Consider the following 22,657-nt stretch of genomic DNA (forward strand, 5'->3'; position numbering starts at 1 on the left):
TCTCCTTCCTTCACAGTGGGCTGACCTGTGATGAACACCCGGGCAAGTGTACAATAGTGTGGAGCAAAACAAAATTCTGGAAGCAGTGATGACATGCTCTGCACTTACAAAAGGTGGCCTCGAAATAATTTAGAACTGAGTCTCAAAAGACAAGCAAGTAGCCAGAGTTACAAAAATTTTTATCTGTTTCTGTGGGAACACAGTGATAGCTGAGCGATGGGGATCCATCGCAAGGTCATCGTTGGCAACTCTTATGTCTACCTTCAATAGCAGTTATACCAACCTGCAGTCAGAGAAAAATGGACCCTTTGGTCTGCCAGTCGACTTAGAGGGCCTCTCAGGGCCTATCCTGGGTAAGCGACTGTCGTTGCTATGAGAACAGAAAAGCCGGAGGGGGGGGGTGGGCACATAACTCATTAACCTTACTTTTCTTTGTTCTCATGGTAATCATCTGCTAAAACTGTTCTGATTCTCATTGTGATCAAAAGTCAGTGTTCCTTGCTATGAGGCCACAGAATCTGAGGCCCGTATAAAGGGCTGTGCAGCAGAGCAGGAAATGTGGACCATTTGAACTGTCTGTTTCCCCACAGATTTACCCTGTTCCTCTACTGCTTTCCACCCAAATAATATCTTTCAGTAGCATATGCTACTGACATGCAGAGTGAAGTGGGGCCCTATTCATACAAGAAACAAAGATTAATTCACAGACGATCACAGACCTAAATGTAAGAGGGACAACTATAAACCTCTTGAAAGAATCATAGGTATAAACTTTTGTGCTCTTGGGTTAAGAAGCATACTAAAAATAATGGGTGTGATTGGCCTCACAAAAATTAAAATATTCAGTATTGAAAGGCTGAAATACTGTGCTAAAAGCTGGTCAAAATAAAATGAGAGATCATCCAACTTAATGGAGTAAAGTATTTTAAAAATATGTATCTTGGGGCTGGAGAGATGGCTCAGAGGTTAAGAGCATTGCCTGCTCTTCCAAAGGTCCTGAGTTCAATTCCCAGCAACCACATGGTGGCTCACAACCATCTGTAATGGGGTCTGGTGCCCTCTTCTGGCCTGCAGGCATACACACAGACAGAATATTGTATACATAAAAAATAAATAAATAAATATAAAAAAATTTAAAAAAAATATGTATCTTAAGATAGGGACTTGAAAACCCTTCAAGTAAAAAAAAAGCATTACAGTTTAAAATGAACAGATTTTGGGGCTGAGATTGCACAGAGGAGAAACCACTTTTTGCACAATTATGAGTCTCCAGAGCTCACATGACACTGTATGAAGTAGCACACGTCTGTAATCCTGGTGCTCCTCCAGCACTAGGAGATGGCAGCCAGCCAACACAGGAGAATCTGTGCGTGTCTGGGTCAGCTAGCTTAATGTGTGCAGCTTAATGTGTGCAACATCAATGAGACGCTCCAAACAAGGCGGAAGTGAGGGCATATACCTGAACTTGTTCTCGTTCACCTCTCTCTCTCTCTCTCTCTCTCTCTCTCACACACACACACACACACACACACACACACACACACGAACACAGTTTAAATACATATTTTTCAAATATTTATACAAATGAACAAGTACATGAGAAAGCACTCAACAAATTGATCATTAAGGAAATCAAATCAAGGCCAATCAAAATTAGCATGTTTGTACCTCAAAAACATGTTACTATATAAAGGAAACAAGGCACAAAACATCCCATATTTTATGGTTCTATTTATATGCAGTGTCTCCTAATCAGCAAATAAGCGAAGATAACTTGATGGTAGTTTGCAGCTAGGAGTGAAGAAGTAATGAGTGATTGCTAAGTGTTCTGTCTGTGGTGGTGGTGATGTTCTGAATTTAGAATGTGAACATGTCAGTAAGGTGTTAAAACAATAATTCCTTAACTGGTGAGGTGACACTCCTAAAAAAGATGATATGCACAGATACACCCTCGGGACACTTGGATTAATTTCTTACAAGGTCATGCAAGGTAAGATGAGGTGGGAATAGAAGTAATAAGGCCAGTTTGAAGACGTGAGACATATAAACTGGACTGTAGATTTTAAGAAATTTCTGTCCACTTAACATTTATTGGAGTGATACACATGAGCGTTTATCAGAGCAGAATGCACAGCAAGTCCCAGAGTCTCCTCAGGCTCCAGCAGGTCACACGGGGAAGGGGAAGGGGGGCAACCTGGGCAGGAGATCCATCATGTTTGGGAGACTAGCATTTTGTCCTGCACTGTTCTGGTCCTGTGAGGATGTTGGCAGAGGTTTCTGTCCCACCAAGTCCCACAGCCATTTAGTCTCAAACACATAGAGGTCTCCATTTTCTATAAACTGATTGGCCTATTAGCTCAGGCTTCATATGAACTCTTATAACTTATATTAGTTCATTATTCTTGTCTATGTTGGCCATGTGACTTGTTACCTTTTTCGGTGAGGCAGTCACATCTTGTTTACTCTGCACCTGGGTCAGAACTGCAGACTGAAACTTCCCTCTTCCCAGAATTCTTGTTGCCCCGCCTCTACTTCCTGCCTAACTACTGGCCAATCAGTGTTTTATTAAAAATAATACAAATGACAGGATAAAAGACCATCATCCCCACAGCATGAAGAGCTCTATTTCTTTATTAGACCAAATGCCAGTTTCAGATAGGTATCAAACTGGAAAGCCTGCTTCAGTTTGCAGTAGAACCCGAGGGGAGAAGGACCTGTCCAGGTGTGGGCCTTGCGTGAGTGGCCAGCAGTTGAGGCCACTAAACAGCTCAATAATAATCTTTTGTCAGCTACATGCGGAGAGGTGACAAGTAAAGACTGTGCTGCTCTGGCACTTTGATTAATGTTTAATTAGAGAGTCCAGTAAGTTTCTTACCTTTTTTTTTTTTTTTATAGCTGACATCACCTTGGATATATCAAAGCCTTTGAAAGCTAACTTGAGTTTCACCAAACTGGATCAGTTAAATCATTTTTTAAAGAAGATTAAAAAGGTACACAGCTTTGAACATAGCAAAGAGACCTCAGCCCCATCGGACACTATCCTGAATAAGGATGAGCCTCCCATCTCCAGATGGTACTGCGGAAAGTCGTCTCAGCCCAGAGTTCGCTGTGATGGAGTGCAGACTTCTTTTCAAGAAAACATGTGGAGAGCCACTTCCTGCTTTCAAAAAGTTTCTGTCCGCACTACCCAGATCGTGGTCTCCATGGAGACTGTCCCACATCCTCACACACCGTGTGTGTTAGCATCACTGTCAACCCTCAATGGAAGCCTTAGTGTCAGAGCAGCACAGAGAGTACCAGGTGAGTGACAGCAGCAGGAGGGTGGGGTGCAGGGAGGAGGGGAGCAGATGGGAGGGCAGCATTTCATAGATCTGTGCTGTGTGGAAATAAGTTCCAGAGTCACTAGAAATTCGGACATTTCTAGCTTATGGCCTCATTGCAGAGATGCTGATTCAGTGTAGTTTTGTTGAGGTTGTGGTGTCCTGTGAGCCCACCTCCTGAGGCTCTCTTGCATGGCCCCACCCACCTCCTGAGGCAAGCTCTTGCCATCAGGACTCTGTAACTTCCTTGGAGCTGAGATGCTGTGACAGCATTTCGGCTTTTTTGAAACATTAGAACAGTACTTTTCACAGTGCAGTGTGTGACACACGGTCTGTGGCACATCAGATCACCTGAGACCGTGCTGGGGATGTATGCTAGACCCCACCAGGCTACTGAATCAGACTCTGGGCACAGAGCCCAACAACTGTATTGTAAGCCTTGCAGGTGACTCTAATGCAGTGCATTGCATCACTGGGAATGATTTATTCTAACAGGAGAAGTTGCCATGATGACAGTTATGCTCCACAGAGTGAGTGTCAAGTCTTCAAGAATGCCACTGAGGCGTTTTGTCAAGCAGCAGCCTCTGTGTACAGCCCACCAGAGGCCTGCTGCAGACTGGCAGGACAAGAAGCTAACTGGCCATGACATCGCCAGTTTTCTCTTTTGCTACTATGGCTAAGTTGTTATGTGCTTTTCCAGTCTGAATCAGAAAAGGTGGGCACAAGGTATGTGAAGGGAAAAGTCAACACAGGCAGGAAATAACCATTGCAGTCACAGTCATTGCTACTGGGAAAACTGAGAGCCGCACGGCACACGTGTCCTCTAAAGCAGACCTCAGGCCTGCCTGTGTGGAGGGGGGCTGTGCACTGACGTGTTAGATATGTCGGTCCTTAAGCTAAGTGCATCTTAGCTGCACACCAAAACATAGTTAAGTGGCAGCTAGAGACTAATTGTGATTTAGTTTTAGAGAGCCAGTTTGAACACAGTAGTTTTAAGAGGATTTTTTTGTTGTTGTTTCAACTTTTATAGTTGAGTGGTAATAAATTTAAGTCAAAACATAGATGATCTTTTTCCTCACTGAAGTTTTTGTAACCAGCCCAGCTAAAAGCTCTTATTTTCTCTGTTGTCTTTAAAGTTAGAAATGCAAAGTGCAGGGTTTCGGGGCATGAAAGATTCTCCAACCCCGAATACTACAGTGTCAAGTCCGCTGTGCCCATGCCTTTCTCGACACTGCCCCTCAGGCATGGCAGGGAAGGCCAGGACCCAAACAGAGGAGGGATTTTAAACTCTTCGTGCTGAGCTGTGTGCAGGTCTTGTGCCTGTCTTGTCCTCACTCCCTCTAAATTCATTTGCTGGCTTTATTTTATTCACTTTTAAAGATATTTGTACTTCATAATTGTTTTCTCTACAATACAATTGAAAACTTTTCATTTAGCCATACAAATGGCTAAATGAAAATTTATGAATGAATTATTTTTGTGATTTCCCCTTTTATATTAGAGAAATTATATACTCTCTTCTTTTATAGTTATGTTCTTCTTATCTTGTTAAACACAAAAATAGAAACGTGGGCTTTGACTTAAACATACTTGTTATTACTCTGCTGGGCAGTGTCCAGCAAACACTTTAAAGTTTTTTTGTGTCACATTAAATCAAAATTGAAGTTAGTCATTTAGTTGAAGAAATTTACTATGGTGAAACAATAACCAAGTTTAGTCAGCAAAATCCATTGTGTGTAAGTTAGCTACGCCTGGAGCGGGCTCTAGTTGTTGCTGAAGGCTGGCATGGGGGCCTTGTAATAGAGATCTCTGCACAGCTCCTTTGGTTTGGGTTGTTTTTAGTAGTGGGGGAGAGGCTCCCTTTCTGCAGCCCAGGCTGCCCTTGAACTCACCTTGAAACAAGGCTAGCCCTGAAGTTGGCCATCACACCAAGATCACCACACAATTTAAAAATACATATATAGTTGTAACTATTTAAAAAAATAAATTAAGCATTTAACATTGATTTCATTATGTAGTCAGATGTCATCAAATCCGTATTTTTCAGTTTATTTGAAATGCTTACAAATATGTGTACTTTGTGTAGTTGGGAATTTTTTGATTTGTTTTTGTTTTGGTGGGTTGAGGAGTTATTTTGTTGTTGCTGTTGTTGGGTTTAACTTGTTCTATTCTGAGACAGAATCGTGCTCTGTAGTCCTAGCTATGTAATGTAGCATGTAAACTAGGCTGGCCTCACACTTGGAGATCTCTCTGACTCTGCCTTCCAGGTACTGGGCTTAAAGATGTACACCATACCTGGCAATTAGGTATAGTTTTGGTAAGTGGTAAAAATGAAAAAGTCTCAGTCTCTCTCTCTCTCTCTCTCTCTCTCTCTCTCTCTCTCTCTCTCTCTCTCTCTCCCTATCAGTAGTCATATTTCTTTTTGTAGTTTTCAAGTGGTGTTGTTCTGTATTTGACCAAATTTTTATGGTGTATCTTTGAGCTCAACGGAATTAATGTCAGATTTTTTATAGGTTGACTCTAATGCAGAAATACTTAGCTGAGTCTTTGATTTTACAGTTTGTGTAACTGTTGTGTGCATCTGCAGCAGCTGCACCTCTCAAACTATTTGCTGAGCCAAATTGAGCACAGTGACAAAGTAGTCATCTCAGACGCGCCACTAAACAGAGAGGAATGGCGCTGCTCGTGGCACAGCATCTGCTGCGCACATGGTGTCACGTACAGGAGGGCTCGATAAAATAATTGTTGAAAATTTCTTCATTAAAACCTCAACAGTTCGCACTTGTTTATCCAAATCTGCATAGCTCCCCTATGAGACAACACACTTGGGGTTTCTTCGGTTCTCGCTCACTTTCTCTTTGATCCTGTTTGATGTGCTGACTTTAATAAACACACTCAAAACCACTGTGCAGGCACATCGTGGAAAAAACTACAAAGGAGCAGCTCCAGCGGCGGAGCTCTGCTAATCCCTAACTCACGCAGGTTATTTTTAGAGAAGTATTTTTTTAACACTCTTTATGTGACAACGTTATATAAACAGAGAAAAGCAGTCCTTTCCAGATGAATTTTAATTATGAGCTGAAATAGATTTGTAATTCTAGAGGAATCCTATGTGCTAAGTAACTCTGAGAGAAGCCCCATTGGGAATGTGCTGTAGGCATGTTCTCCTAATCGCCGAGAGGACAGAAAAAGTGAGTTTGCCTAATGATTATTTTTTTTATCATCTAAACTGTTAGAAGCTTATGGAAAGTATGTGGGGAAAGGGGACAATAAAGACATGAAACAAGAAAACTCACGTTTTCCCCCAAACATCGTCAGTACATTTGTACAATCTGAAGACTTTCCTATTCGTTTACTCATTTTAAAAATGAATAGTTACAAATTATTTACTGAGCTTGTTAAAAGAATTTCCATATTCATTTTGCAGAACAAAGTAAAGCGGTTAAATATTTTCTGCCTAAAGGAAATAAATTAGCCATCCAGCCCTCCTCAGACCCCTGTACCTTGTGAACTCTGAGCATATCAAGGTTCTGAGTCTTGCTGTCACCCCGTTCTGCAAGCCTGTGAGGCAGCGACTCAATGACTGAATCCTATCTGCTAGGATGCTTAGTTCTCTTAGTGAAACAGCCCTGTGGTTCGACTACAGATGCGATGCTTGTGTTCTTGTCACTTGGTACCAAGTATTACAGGAAATCTTACCAATGCTTTAACAGAAACAAGGCAAACCTGAGGTAGAAATTGTATCTTATATTCTGAAATATTTTAAAGCCAGTATTTCTCAGTTGTCTGTTGAATCTATTCCACTGTAGAATATGTTCTTTAAAAGCTGCAGCTTACCCCACATGGGCACACAGTGCAGTCCCCTTTGCTGTGCAAAGCATGTCATTTTGGAGACACGCAAACTATGTAGTTATAAATTCTGAACTGGCAGCAAGTCTCTTTCCACGGGAGGGTGGGGTTTGATCTCATGCTGCAGCTCCCTGTCATCGTAATTTATGGCTCTAGTAAGATGGCACGCCTTAGAGTTCTGCAAACAGGAGTACACAGTTGAGAGCTGGGAAATCCCTGTACTTTGAGGTTGCCATGCTCTTTCTTGTGGACGATTAGCAACCTCCAAATAGACAAAGCACAAAGAAACACAGCATGAACAGCTTGTTGACAAAGGGGAAGAACCTGGGTGAAGCCATTGGTTGGCATTTAGAATAGGAAACCATTGACAAGACTCTCTGACCATGGAGATATTGAGGATTTTTCTCCCACGCAGAACACAGTGAGTTGAGCTCCTTGTCAAAGGAACAGTGGTTTAAATTACTTTGCCTACCCTTGCTGTACTTAACTTTGTATATAAACAGAACAAGAGAGGGAAAGGAAGCATAGCCAGTCTTTTCCATGAGACTAGAATGCCTCCCCTCATTCTCAACACATTCAGGAACAGCAACACCTAGCACACCCTCTCACACACCAGAAGTGAAACCAGGTCTTTACCTGAAGCAAAGCCTTGGCTCCACTGTTTATGCTGTGCTTATCCTGAAGGAGATCTCCAAGGCATCCTCGTAGCCTTTGGATGCCAGTTAGCCCCGTGGGAAATAAAGCATTAAATTAGATATAACTGCCTAAAATCCCATGTTCAGTAGTTAGCCATTGACAGCACCCAAAGACCCTTACTGCTTTCAAAAAGAAATACATCTCTTTCCAGGGTCTGAAGGATAGGAAATAAATTTCTTGACTGTAAAAGACAGAAGACAAACTTAACTTTTCAGGATCCAGTGAAGATGGAAGCATAGATACAGCTGGTTGACAGCTAGACAGACCACAGCAGTCCTCAGTGAGGACTGGGTGTGGGCGTCAGGATCCTGTCTTTCCTGATACTCTGTCCCAAGTAGCTTAAACCCTACACTCAAGGAAAAGTGGAATGCTCACTGGCCTGCAACATCTGGGGTTTTATTTGTCATTTTGGCATACCTGGCAAGCACAAAAGAAAGAGTAAAGGGGATTATCTTGACAATGAAATGAGTTACCGAATCTTGTGATAATGAAAAGCAGAAGAATTCTTATGCCTTTCTATAGTCCCTGAGGTAGAGGTGCATTTATGGGTTTGCAGAAGTAAAATGTAGGCGGGCAGAACAGATGGGCCAGAATCCCTGAAACACAACACCTCCTCGTCCCTGGACTGAGAACCACTGTTAACTCCAGGCCGAGTTCCTCCTTTACCTCTATTATAAGGTTCACAGTTGCCCCGGTAAAAGCTGGCATGGTGTCTTTTCACCCTGAAATTACTCGTAGACTACTTGTTTTTATCTGTGAGAATGTTTTTCTGCACATTCTAGTAATCTATTGAGGCATTCTCCAAAAAGTACAAAGTTCTAAAACTTGAAAATGAAACAAAAACTATTAAAAATATATAACTTTCCCCCAAATAATAGTTTATATTACTTCTCTAATATGATTAAAAATAAAAAAATACATAACTATAAGAGACTCAATGTTGAAATGGTATTTTTGCTATGGTTGTTATAATGTGTGAGTAGGTAAACTATTAGACAAGAATGAACAATATCAATCCCACTACTTAGGAAAGGTCATTTTAATGTTTTATTTAGTGTGTGTGTGAGACGTGGGGTATGGGTGGGTGCACTTGCCACAGCACACATGTGAAGGTCAGAAGACAGCTCTATGGAGTCAGTTCTGATGTTTCATCATACATGGGTTGTAGGGACCAAACTCACATCATCACTGACCATCAGAGTACCGTTACCCAGAGACCAGACTCACATCGTTACTGACCATCAGAGTACTGTTACCCGGGGACCAAACTCACATCATCACTGACCATCAGAGTACTGTTACCCGAGGACCAAACTCACATCATCACTGACCATCAGAGTACCGTTACCCAGAGACCAGACTCACACGTTACTGACCATCAGAGTACTGTTACCCGGGGACCAAACTCACATCATCACTGACCATCAGAGTACTGTTACCCGAGGACCAAACTCACATCATCACTGACCATCAGAGTACCGTTACCCAGAGACCAGACTCACACGTTACTGACCATCAGAGTACTGTTACCCGGGGACCAAACTCACATCATCACTGACCATCAGAGTACTGTTACCCGAGGACCAAACTCACATCATCACTGACCATCAGAGTACCGTTACCCAGAGACCAGACTCACATCGTTACTGACCATCAGAGTACTGTTACCCGGGGACCAAACTCACATCATCACTGACCATCAGAGTACCGTTACCCACTGTGCAACTCACTAGCACAGAAAAAGGCTTTCTACATGGTGTGGAGGATGAATAACTATGAGTGGTTAGTATTTTAAAAAACTAGTCAATTCTTGCTACTTGGACATGTTTATACAGAAGTCATTTACTTTGTTGAAACAAGTTATGGCCCTGCAATGCCCACATCTTCGATTTTGTGGTATATATTTGCTCTGTGGAAAGGAGTGATTCTGCAACATGCTTATTGTTTGTCAGGTACGTTTGTGTTTTAGCTCTGAAGGGGTTCCCACATCTGGCAGCCCCGCAGGAATCCAGAGGATAGTAACTTCAGAGAAATAGAAGTAAGCGCTGGTCCAATCTCTGATGTATTCATTTCAAGGCTGCATGAAAAATGAAAACTTCATAATGAGCCACAGAAGAGGCTGTTAGGGCGATCTTCTGTGCAGTGAGCATGGTGTACCTGCCCAGCCGCTCTAGAGGGAGATGAGCTCACATCAGAAAGATAACCATCTCTGACTTTTTCTTCTGATTCATCACTGACCTGAACTCCATTTGAACCTAGTTAGACAAAAAACAAGCAGAATTCCTGGCCCAAACTATAAAATGTAATTAAGCCCTTTTGAAAGGATGTGTAAAAGAACATTGCTGTACCCCACTTATAACACTACCACCACCACAACCAATAAAGTTAAATCAAGCGCTGCCTGTAATGGATTAAAATAATAAATGTTCCTGGATTTCAGTGTTTGAAGTACTTGAAGAAAACAGACTTCCAACATCCCGAGTAGCTGAATGTAGGAAAGACATTTATTAATGACGAGTTCAAGGATGTGGCCTGCTCAAGATCATTGCTTTCTGTTTACCGTTACACATCTCTTGTGTTTTTACACAGCCCACATGTGTCTGCACACAAGAATTGATTTCTTTTTAGCAAAAGAATTGTTAATTGTATAAATATGGTTCTCTTGGGGAACCTTTCTGACAAGAACCCCATTACCACTGATACACTGCCTGTTTAAATCTACCTTCCAACCTTGTCTCTACCAGGATTAGCCTATTTCTCACAATCAAATTTAGTTGCAAGATTTCAAACCAAATATAAGTTTTTGTGGCCTGCAATGATATATTTTTCACCATTGTCCACAATAGTGACATGTACCTGTCTTAGATGATGCCAGGGTGGTGAGTTGCATCTGGATAAAAACAGCAATTGTACAGACTTACATATTTATTTAAACAGTGTATTTTGGAGAGAAGAAAGGAGACCTTTAAGACAACGAAATTGCTGTCCGTTGCCATGAATCTTATTGCACAGAAGGTGCCGTGGAAGAAAGGTCCTGGTAACTAAGTGCTAGAGATCTCTTCCTAGCAGCCTTCCGTCGCATCCTGCTGCAGCACCATTAGTTCAGTGCTCTGAAACAGGCGTGTGCTGTGAGTCCCAGCCTGAGACTGCAGGAAACTCCAAGCAGCACACCACCCATGCAATTGAATTTGTGACAATACTGAGTTCTGTTTGTGGCCACAGCAAATTGTCCTGTTGTCCACATAAGCCAAGAGGCTGTGTGCTAATGAGATTACTGGCAAAACAAGACTGGCAGGAATGAATGAATACAAATATATCTGAGATACTCTTTTATATGCTGACTGGTCCCCTAGACCTGTTGGCCATGTCAGCATCATGTGCTGAGGCTGTGCAAGAGAGCTAGGACAGAACAGCATTTATTTACAGTGCTGTTACCATTTGCGAAATGGAATTGCGATGACCGAGGAATGGAGTTTGTAAAGCAGCAGAGTGCGGAAGGCAGAAGGGCAGAGTGGGTGCTCTGGCCTGCTCTTACTCACTGCCTGGCTGCTGGGGCAGGTGCTGCTCACAGCCCCTCCTACTGTGGAAGTGTGGGTGCTTGGCATAAACTAAATGCCTTTTTTCTTTTTTAATCTTCTTTCCTTCTCTCAGCAATATCACTTGAATGCTGAAGTCATCTATCAATAAATGTTTTGAGTTAAAAATTATTTTTAAATAACCTCATGGTTATTTCCTCATCTAAACCTTATTGTCCCAACTAATTGCATTTAATACTAACTAGATAAGTAACGGCACCAACTTGATAGAGTAATAACTACAAATAACCTTAGTAGGTCTCCACAGCCCCGGTTTCAGATTCCTGACTTGTAGGTCATTTGAAATATTAAAATGATGTCATGAACTATTAGGTAATAAGTGCCCCTTGTCAGGGAATCCTGAGATGAAGCCCAATGAGCTAGTCTTAGCTGCCTTGTTGAGTTAGTCCTGAAAAGGCAGAGATTTGCCCAAGGACATTCTGAGATAGAGAAGACTTTTCATAGCCTCTGGTTTTTCTTTTGATCAGACTTCATTATGTAGGCCAATATCAGTTTCTAAGTCATTGCAGCACATTACCTAGCAAGTTGATTTGCTTTCAACATTAAGTTTATGGCCAATCTTCATCCATATGACTGACTACAGAAATTATTTCAGGAGGCATGATGACACCTTCCTGTAAATCTAGTAGGAGGATCTGGGATTCACGGACAATGCGGGCTACATAGTGAGACCTTGTCCACCCAAGCAAAACCAAAAACAAATAAAACTTTCTTCACAGATATCATTTACCACTCTTCTTCCCTAAGAAGGCTGTCGTTTAGTCTTCAGTAAGTGGCCATATGAGCCAGCCTGCTTTCCATAAAGTAGGCCTCTAACGAACCCATACAGTGTTAAGACGGCATGGTAGCAGACTGGAAAGGAGGAAAGAGCTATGACTTTCTACTCTTTTCCTTTTGGTTTTCCAGGCCAAGAGTTTTTAAAACAAATATACTTTCCCTAGACAAGGACAGAGTATGAGCAGCCAGTGTAGAAGACATTGTTCTTTTGTGAGAAATTCTCCTTTTATATGGAAAGGAGAAAAGAAAAACTTCCTCTTGTAGCTTATTTTCCTGGTTTCTTGAATTCGGAAGACCAGACTTGGGTTAAAGTAGGAGTCCCAACTATTAGTCTCTAAGGAGCACTGGGTCAAAGGTTCCAGGAACTCTAAATTCTTCCTACAAGAAATTAAAAGGTGCTTTGGAGAAAGCTCCATTCTGAGCTCTCACTTCCTGTGGCTGCTCTATTCCCTGCACAACGGCTCCGTGTTTTATTACATTTCTTTATTCTGACTTTTCATTTATGCTAGTATTAGGCATATATGTTTACATAGGCATATTGCAAAACTGAATAAAAGTAGGACCCAACCAATTTACACCTTCTGTTTAAGGATGGAAAACAAGGTGTTTTGTTTATGTTTTTTATTTTCTGTTAAAATGCCCAAATGCTGTATTTTATGAGCTTCAGAATAATTGCTTGAAGGAATATAAAATGAAAAGATTTTGGTCTTTGGCAACTTCGTCATATTTTTGTGAACTGTGCTTAAAAGATTTTTTTTTTCTTCCTTCTTTTTGAGGCATCCTGATATTTCACTGGTGTGCAAGTTCGCTTCTGGATGTTTCTAATATATCCTTGCTGATTTTTAGTAGCCCAAGATTGCTTCCAGCTGGATTTCAAAACAAAACAAAACAAAAAGCTCACCTAGCTGGCTCTGCTTTGCTGGCGCATGCCGTGGCTGAGCACGCTGCAAACTCCGTTCAGGCTGCACTTGGCGCAGATGGCATGTGGCGAGGAGGAGCATTACACGGACCTAGTACATCCTGAGGCTGACAGGCTGACAGTGTTCTTAAATGGTTTTCAAAACAAGTGGTTTGCATTTATTGGTCTTCTAAAGGAATATTTTAAAGGTCATAAGACTATTTGTTCCTTAAATGTAGTTTTACACTCACTTGAAAAGTATGACAATATGCAAACAAAGCAAGATGCCGTTTATCACATCAGTTACTTCTGACATTATTTCTCAGTGCTGTTACACCTCATTTATTCTAATTAAATGTCTGCCATTGGTTTCCAAAAACAAATTAAAAATATAAACAGATTTTGAAAGAGGTAGTTCAGTTGGAAGCTTGAGCAGAAAGGCATTTCTTTAAAGGAGAGGAGACAGAAGTTCCCGTCAAAACGCCCCGATCACATGACTGCTGAAGGCAGCACCGCATCAGAGCGGAAGGCGGTGGGGCTTCTGTGGTCGCACCACTGTCGGTGCTGGCTGTTGAGATCACAGCCTGGGTTTGTAGAAGTTAGCTGAAGCACCTCACCTTGCTGAAAGAGTTTGAGAACTGGAAGTTTTAAAGATGATTTCATCAGTGGGATGTGGTGGTTTGTTCCTCCAGTCTTGGCGTTTAGGAGGCAGAACTGGGTGAATTTCTGAGTTCAAGGCTAGCCTGGTCTACTTAGTTTCTGGTCAGCCAAGGACTATATAGTGAGACCCTGTCTCAGAAATTAAATAAATAAAAAAGCTTGATCTCTAATTAAAGAAGTAAATTTGATATTTCTTATTTTGAAGATAATTTTATATCTTTCAATTGAGAAATGGTTTTAATTTTAAAATCTTCTAACATTTGAAAACTTAGAGAAAAAAATGTACAGAAAATTTTAAAGCTAGCATTTCAAGTGCCTTTGTACTTCCCAGCCAGCAGGCGTCCTATTGGTTGTCAGCACAGAGAGAACTCTCTGGAGTGGCAGCTGCACCATCCACTGTGGACGTGGTGTCCCACCATGCAGAAGTCCACTGAACAGAACAACCTGTGCCTTAACTTACCTTCTCTCGCCACTTGTCCAGAGTGTAAATGTCCTGGGGTCCAGGTTACAGTTTACATTGATCCATCACTGTGAGTGGTGGATCTATGACACATGGTTCGTCCTATCCCAAGAAACATTGAGTGTGTTTCTTAATGATAAAAGACAAAAGGGAGGCTGTCACACAGACGGACTCTAGAATGGCAGAAAGGGGAAAGGAAAATGAATGACCCTGTCATGATTTCCAGAGATTGTGTTCATGTTTCGTCAAAACTGTTAAGTTGATTATTCTCTCTTATGACCATTTATGAAATTCATCACCACTCCTTGTTAATAAAAAAAATTGCCACTGTCTTACAGGTCCCCTGTGCCAAGACTAAAACCATTTGAACTCCTGTTTTTCTGTTTCCATACTCTAGCTTCTAAGAAATGGGCCAGACACTGGGACACACTGATAGGCAGATGCTCGTGGGCGTCACAGGTAACCATGCCCCTTGCTAGGAGCACAGTCATGGTGGGTTGTGGTGTTTGTTGTTAGTGTGGCAGGCAGGGAAGGCATGTGGGGATGAACTGAACTAGTCTTCCAGTCTCAGGAGTGGGCCATTCCTGACTTTCTCTTAGGTATGTGACAAGAGCAGAAATGAAGAGGATGAGAAGGACCTAACAGACATTTGTGTCCTGATGTGTGTTGGTGTGCCTCTTTCTAGGCTGGGATAGCATGAGGGTGGTAATTTCTTAATCATTTTATTCATCCACATGTTTGTGTTTTCTTGGATATCATTCAGGTGTTCATTGTTATGTTTCTTCATTACTTTTTTTTTAACTCCAATGAATTCTTTGATAAAGTTCATCATTGTTTTAAAGTCTGTGTTCTGGTATTCATCTAGGTACTTCAGGTCAGACAGCACTTCTGTAGGATTAGTGGGTTTGATGGGAAACATGCTACATTGTCCATTCATGTTGTCTTTGCTGTTTGACCTCGATATGTGGTCGTGCATCTGATGTGATGCTCTGACTTTTAGATTGGGCCAGTGCAGGAGCTGCATAAACTGAGTTAAGCTGGGTAAAGCTGGTAGGTGATCTGTTTAGCAGACCAGGCAAATATGGGTCTAACGCTAGGCCTGTGGGTGCATAGATGTGGATGCAGAGTGGGCAGAGGGAAGGGTGGGAGAAGGAAAATGGTTCTTCCAAATGACAGGTAGCTCTTGAACAAAGTAGATTTGAAAGCCACTAATCTGGACCTAGACCTGTGGGATGGAGATGCCCATAGGCAGTAGTGGGGGTGCCTGGAGGGAGGGTGAGAAAGAAAAGAAGCAGCTTACCAAGCAAAGGAAGGAACTAGACTTGTGAAGATAGTTGGTGGGGTGAGAAGTGGCAACCCCACATGCTTGGCAAAGGTGTGTTCGGCGGCTAAGTGTCTGGTACTAGGTTTGTAGGTTTGCAAATGGTGAAGAGTTAGAGATCCAAGGTAATTCTCAGTGCGCTAATATGTTTATATCAGCCAGGGACCAGTGTTAGTAAGGCCAAGAGAGAGACGAGTACAAGCTGTAAGTGATTAGGAACACAGGAACAGACCTGAGGGCGAGGTTGTGGGGAAGTGAGGAGCAACCATCTTGATTACACTAAAAGAATCGATCGGACACAAAGCAGGTTTGTGAACTACCAAGAGTGATGGAGTTCATGAGCTATCGAGGATGTGTCTTGGCTCCTTAGCAGGTTATATGCTCAGCAGTCCCTACAGAAATGGTGTGGATTAACTTTAACCCCTCAGTGCTTACTGCGGTCTCAGAGGCTGAGAATCTCTGGTGTGGATGGTTGGGAACTAGTGAGTGTCTGTTCTCACAAATAGATAGCATAGGACTTGTACTTGTCACTTGGCTATATGGACATGCTGCCAAGACAAGAAATTACCACTAAGGTCATTAAAACAAAGTCAAGTTTACTAAAATAGTAACAGGTGGGGGTGAATAGTAGACTGCTGCTCGCCTTTCAGAATGCAATTGGCTAGAAGATACATATCAGATATGGGGGTGGGGTGGGTCTGTCTTGGAAATGCTTGCTATGAGAGCTTGAGGATCCAGGCTTGATCCCCAGCACTCACATTAGAAAGCTGGTGTGGTGATAATTTGTAATCTCAGTGCTGGGTGAGTAGAGGGACTTCCTGGGACCTAGTAGCCAGCCAGCCTAGCCTAATTGGAGAGCTCCAACTCCCATTGAGAGACAGTCTCAAAAATCAAGGTGTTTGGCCATCTTGAGGAACACCAACCAAATTTGACGTCTGACCTCCACATGCCTGTGCATACATGAACACACACACACACACACACACACACACGTACAGTAGTACAAACATGAACACACAGAAGAAGAAAGGGCCCCAGACTCAGGGAGCACTGAAAGAGGCAGCAATACACCTGAGGTACAGAGACCTTGCAGCTGGAGCGGGAATCAGCACAGCTATTGCTAAGTAGTCCAGTGACAGCAGACTGTGATGACTGAAACCTTGATACGTTGTATAGATTCTCAAATTCAGAAAAGGAAGTTAGAATAGAGACAGGGAAATGACTAGAAGCCAACCAGTGATATTTAACTAGAACCCCAGATGCATTTACTGATGGGTATGCACAGAAATAGATATAGTTGTGTGTTTACATGCATTATTATGTGGTCACTTCTTATGGCTCTGTTTACAGAGAGTGTGGTGGTTTGAATGAAAATGACCCCCATAGGCTCATAGGAGTGGCCTTGTTGGAGGCAGTGTGTCACTGGGGTGGGCTTTGAGGTTTCGATGCTCAAGCCAGGCCCAGTGCTGCTCTCTTCCTGCTGCTGCTGACCCAGATGTAGAACTCTCGGGTCCTTCTTCAGCACTGTGCCTGCCTGTGAACCACCATGCTTCCTGCCATGTTGACAATGGACTAAACCCCTGAATCTTAAGCTAGACCCAACTAAATGCTCTCCTTGTTAAGATTTGCCATGGCCATGCTATTCTTCACAGCAGTAGAAACCCTGACTGAGACAGAACAAGGAATCGTTGGCGTTCCAGCCATTCAGAATTGGGTTTAAGCTACCATTCTTCTGTAATAGCGTGGTTAGAAAGTTAAGAAGTTTATCCCCAAATGAGGAGGATAGATCAAAAAGACCAACTTAAAGGTTTAGTTCCCAGTGACCAAAGTTGGTTCATTTTAAGCAGTAAATAAGAATAACACTGAGCAGGGCATGGCAGCACACATTTTTTACTTCCAGTACTCAGGGGGCAGAGGCAGGTGGATCTCTATGAGTTCAAGGCCAGCCTGGTCTGCAGAGCAAGTTCCAAGACAGCCAGGGCTACACAGAGAAACCTTGTCTCGAAAAACCAAAATAGAGTGGGACTGAGCCAGCTGGCAGGGCCTGGTTAGGCCAAGATGGGGACACCCCCACTGTCAGCCTCTGCACCCCAGCAACGCCCATTGGGACCTGGAACTGGTTCTAGTGTTCAGCCCCTGCCCTCTCTGAGGGGAGAAGTAGAGTCTGGGGAACCTCTCCACTGTCACAGTTGAGGATGGAGTTAGTTGGTCCAGAGGAGACAGGGATGGTGCCTGCAGTCGACTCTTGCCCCAACTTCCCAGCCCTCTACTTCCATGCCAGCCAGGTTCACATCTTCAGACTCCTTTGGAGCTACAGCAACCAAGGGCCTCAGCCTAGCTCATTCCATGTTTGCCATCAGGTGTCACCTAGACAGTGATGATGATAGTGGTTCCAGAAGCCTGGTAGGATTGACAGATTAGAAGATTGGATAAGCCATGGACTTGGTGAAGTCCCACCTCATGTTTGCCATGAGAGAAGAGATAGAGGTACTGAAGGAACAGATCCGAGGCCTGGCAGACCAGAATGCTGCCCTGGCACAAGAGGATGGATTGCTATGAGCTGTGACCAAACCAGAACAGCTGACTCAGCTGCTATCCTTGGGTTTTCCACTACACAGGCCCTCTGCACCCACAGGGCGTTCCATTTGAGCCTCCTTTCCCTCTCAATGTGCCTTTGGAGGGCTACCTCTGGCTTCTGGGCCTTGTGCCAGCTGTGTGCCTCCTTTTCCTATGTAGCTTTAAAGCCCACACCCAACCCAATGCGCAGGGATGGGAGTTGAAGGCCCAATGTTCACCTATCCCTTCCACCTGGTCCTCCTGTCTCCAGGCCTTCTGGGGAAAAGGATAGCACAGGAGGGGATGCTTATCTGCTTACCCTCATGATGTGGGAGAATTGTCTGTATTCTGTCAATCATGTTTTAAATGAATGCTGATTGGCCAGGCAGGAAGTATAGGTATGCCAACCAGACAGGAAGTAGAGGAGGGGCAATGAGAATAGGAGAATTCTGAGAAACAGGAAGCTCCCTCCCCAGTCCTGCCCAGATCACTGAAGAAGCAGAATGTGATCTGCCCCACTGAAAAAGGTACTGAGTCATGTGGCTAACATAGATAAGAATAATGGATTAATATAAACTACAAGAGCTAATAAGTAGCCTGAGCTAATGGGCCAATCAGTTTATAAGTAATGCAGACTCTCTGTGTGATTTTCTTTGGGGCTTACCGGCTGTGGGAACTGGGCAGAACAGAAACCCCATCAAGTCCAGCCCCTCATACTACAGCCCTCATCCATGAAAGAGCCCAGTCCCACCTCTTTCACTCAGAGTCAGTATTCTGGGGATACCCCCCATCAGCAGTAGATGGTCTAGAAAGATTTAGAGGTTCCCTGACTGGTCCCACCCTGTCCCCTCCAAGTACTCCCTCTCCTCTGCCGAGGGGAGGGTATATGAACAGTATCTTCAACTTCTGGGATTCAGGTTGTTATTGAAATAATAATTTTAATTTTAAAATATATGAAGAAACTTTTAAAAAAGAAAAACCAAAGTAATAATAATAATAATAATATTGAATTTTGATTTGTAACATATTTAGGATTCCATGCGAACACTAATACAAAGACAACTTTATTTTTTCCTTTCTTTTCTTTTTTTTTTCTTTTTTTTTACAAAAACAACTTTTAAAGCAGGGAACTAGAAAGTCACCATTATCACACAACTTAGCAGTAATCATTCTGAATGCCATTAGTGACTAGTGACATTAGTGTATGAGAGGTAGATGAAAAGTTATCTACTTAATCTCCAAGAATCTTCCCCGAAGGGTAACTCTATACTGAGTGGAAAATCTGACAGACAAAGCCCTTAGAGTTACTGTACATAGCAGTGGAACAGAGGGATCACATGTCCCATATGATGCCCAAGGGCATCCTCTCTTAGATTAACCTCTGGGAAATGCCTCATTCTGCTCATGGGAAAAAAGTTAAACTGAAATTGACAGACGGGTCTTAGAATAGTTGATAGTCAGAATCTCAAAATCACATAAGACAAGAAAACTAGAATATTGGTTACACGTTAAGATAAAAGTCTTGACACTTAAACTCAGTGGCATCTAGTTTGGGTTGTAGGCCAGGAGAACGACATCATGGGGGAAGAAGAGAATTTTAAATAGAATCTGCTGGGTGTGGTGGTGCACATCTCTAGAAGTAGAAACAGGCAGATCTCTGTGAGTTCAAAGCCAGTCAGATCTACAAAGCAAGTTTTCAGGTCAACCCAGGCTACGTGATGAGACCCAGACTCAAAGGAAAAAAAGTAAATAACATGGCTGTGTGAGGGATCTATTGGAACTCCGTCAAAGTTCTTGGTTTTTCATTTGTTTGATGGAGACCAAGAGGAAGTAGCTCCCATGTCTTTCCATTCATCCTCCTTCTCTTACAGTGATGTAAATGGAGAGTGGCAAAGATGTGGGTGCTTTTCTTTCCTGCCTGGCAAGGCAGAAACTTGGAGGGCAGATTCTACACTATCACGTTCATTCTGTGGGGCAGGTCCCAAACAGCTAGTGCTGTGTTCACTGACAAGCTGAAATGTGACAGCCTCATGCACACTTCAACTACACAGCTTCTTTTCCTTGATGACGTAAAATAGTGGAGTAAGAGAATGGAGCTTGAAAGGATGAAGTAGAAATTGATGACTTATGTATCGTGCCACATGTAAACACAGTTGTCAGGAGGTATATTGACTTCGTTGAGCTGATTTTTAGGTTTCTATTCTGTGTGTGTGTGTGTGTGTGTGTGTGTGTGTGTGTGTGTGTGTAGCTCAGGTGGAGATAATCAGCCAGCATGGCAGTGGATGACTTTACTCTCAGCACTCCATAGGCGGAGGCAGGGTGGGGGGGCTGGGTGGGGCCTGGGCGGGGCAGACAGACCTCTATGTGTCTGAGGCTAGTCTGTTCTACTTAGCAAAGCCTTGTCTTAAAAAAAAAAATCAAAAAACCTCAAGATAATTGTGAAAAGCGAGAAGTTTCAGGGGTACATGTTTGATAAAAAGATTTAAGAAACTCATTTCTCACCATGGTGACTTTAAAACAAGTCGTAGCGATAGCACTTGTGGTTCTGATGCCTTCTGTGGAGGAAAGCTGTGTCTTTTACTGCCACAATAAGTACTTACAACATAGGAAGTGTTCAGTTCTCCACAGAAAGCCAGTGCAGGTACTGTACTTAAAAACATACCTACACCCTGCGCCTAAGGTGTTTCTTAATCTTTCATCTTTTTGCAGGATCATATAGCATTAGGAGAATAAGCCCTGAACATTACAGATGTGGCCTGGTGAAATTCAATATTCTCAGTGACAATTTAGAATATGAGTTTCTTGGGAGGAAAATGAACTCACCACTTTAACTGTGCATCTAAATTCCTTAAAGTCTGCTATTGGCTTTATGAAAAGGTTTTGATCCACACTCCTACTTCAAGTTCAAAAGGAAACCTACATTTTAAAGTGTATTCCTTTTCTGTACATATTTACTTTGAACTCTGGCATATAGTTTTTCTCATAAATCTAACCTACCACTATCTGTTTTTAAGACTTTGTAAACTTCGAGTGGTTATGAGGTGTGAAGTTTGGATTAATCCAAAGTTTTTAGAAAGCACATGTTATGTATTTTGATTGTTTTGATTTTAGCATGGACCAACCCAAAACTTGCCTTAAGAAAGCACCGAAAATCGCCCTTCACGTCATGGTAACGGGTGAATGAAGCAGCTGTCCTTGTCCCTAATGTACTTGTGAAAAACGTGCAGAATTTAATGAAACCGTCTCCATTCATAAATACCCAAATTGTGTACACATGGAAAAGTCCTAATGTTTTGGCAAATATTGCTTTGTTAGGAATGTGAATATCTACCTGCTTTAGAATTACATGCCTGTAATAATGGCATGAAGCTGGGGAGAGCTGCTTGGGGAAAACCCTGGCCAAGAGAGAGTCCCCACTGTTTAGGACATGCCTAGTCCTTTCCCTAACTTTTTTTTTTTCCAGGAGTAATTAAACGATACAGCCTGTCTTTTTCTCTCCTTCAGGCATAAGTCTTGGATCATCATTCCTCCTCAACATAAGCGATTTTCTCCTTAAAACAAGCCTCAAAGACAGAAGTCGGATTCTGATGGGACCTTTCTCTGCTACTGTCAATCTGGAAGCCAAATGGTGTAAACACAGTGGCAATCCAGGTCTACAACAGGCCATACCAAAAATAGCCGTGGATTTAAGAGGTGGTCTACTACAGGTTTGTAGGGGCCGCCAAATTTTCCCCACAGGTTTTTAACTGGCCTGTTGTTGTTTTATTTTGTTTTGAAATACTTCATCAAAATTTAAATTTTTTGTGTGATAAGGAAGTGTATGGAATGATGGTGCCCATCTTAACAGCATGATTGAAGAATGGGTCACATCATCTCATTTTCCTGTTTCCACAGTATCGTTCAGTGGGTCAGGGTCTTGCTGCTGTTATTCGGGTATGTTCGGTATATTAAGGCTTTGTGACCATTGTCATCACAGTCAAACCTTAGAGAATCTTCTTACCATTCATTCATCAGTTGAGGGAGTTTTGGAATCGTTCCACTTTGGACTATTCTTGAAAAATGCTTCTGTGAACATCTGTAGACAGGTTTTTCCATGGACATATAGTTTTATTTCTCTTGGTTGTAAAACTGAGAGTGGAAATGTCTGGGGAAACTTTAATGTGTGGAGTTTCTACTTATAGAGCAGTCAGCCTGTATCAGGTCCAGTGTCACCAAACACACACAGAGCTATGTCACAGTTGCAACTTCCTTAGGCATGTGATGCTCGGTTATTAAAACTTGGCATATTATATCCCAACTTCTCGTTTGTGCCTATAGCCAGGTATGGAATGTGTGAGATTCTCTGTTCTCTTTCTTGATAATACTTAGGTAACTCTTAACTTCTTATGCAATTTCATGTCCCTCAAGATTGTTGGAAATCGAAAAAGTTGCAAGATTCACAATGATAGAAATTTTAGTGACTAGTTTATCACTAAAGTGGGTGTATTAAATGTGCATTTCTTAAAATCAACCAAAATTTCAATC

General features: G+C 42.4%; 1 protein-coding gene and 1 pseudogene across 4 annotated transcripts in view; both read left to right on the plus strand.

The window, feature by feature from the left end:
• Nucleotides 1-22,657, plus strand: part of Vps13b (vacuolar protein sorting 13 homolog B) — a 513,205-nt gene that overhangs the window by 365,688 nt on the left and 124,860 nt on the right. For all 4 annotated transcript variants that reach the window (XM_085679117.2, XM_085679115.2, XM_085679119.2 and 1 more), the window contains exons 36-37: nt 2,896-3,300; nt 21,638-21,840. In XM_085679117.2, coding sequence (XP_085535243.2) covers nt 2,896-3,300; nt 21,638-21,840 — 608 coding nt within the window. The remainder of the gene's footprint in view (nt 1-2,895; nt 3,301-21,637; nt 21,841-22,657) is intronic.
• LOC148118882 (TSC22 domain family protein 4 pseudogene) lies at nt 14,214-18,226 on the plus strand (annotated as a pseudogene).

The sequence above is a fragment of the Myodes glareolus genome, chromosome 19 (genome assembly GCF_982192425.1).
Source record: "Myodes glareolus chromosome 19, mMyoGla1.1, whole genome shotgun sequence".
In the NCBI taxonomy this organism is placed as follows: domain Eukaryota; kingdom Metazoa; phylum Chordata; class Mammalia; order Rodentia; family Cricetidae; genus Myodes; species Myodes glareolus.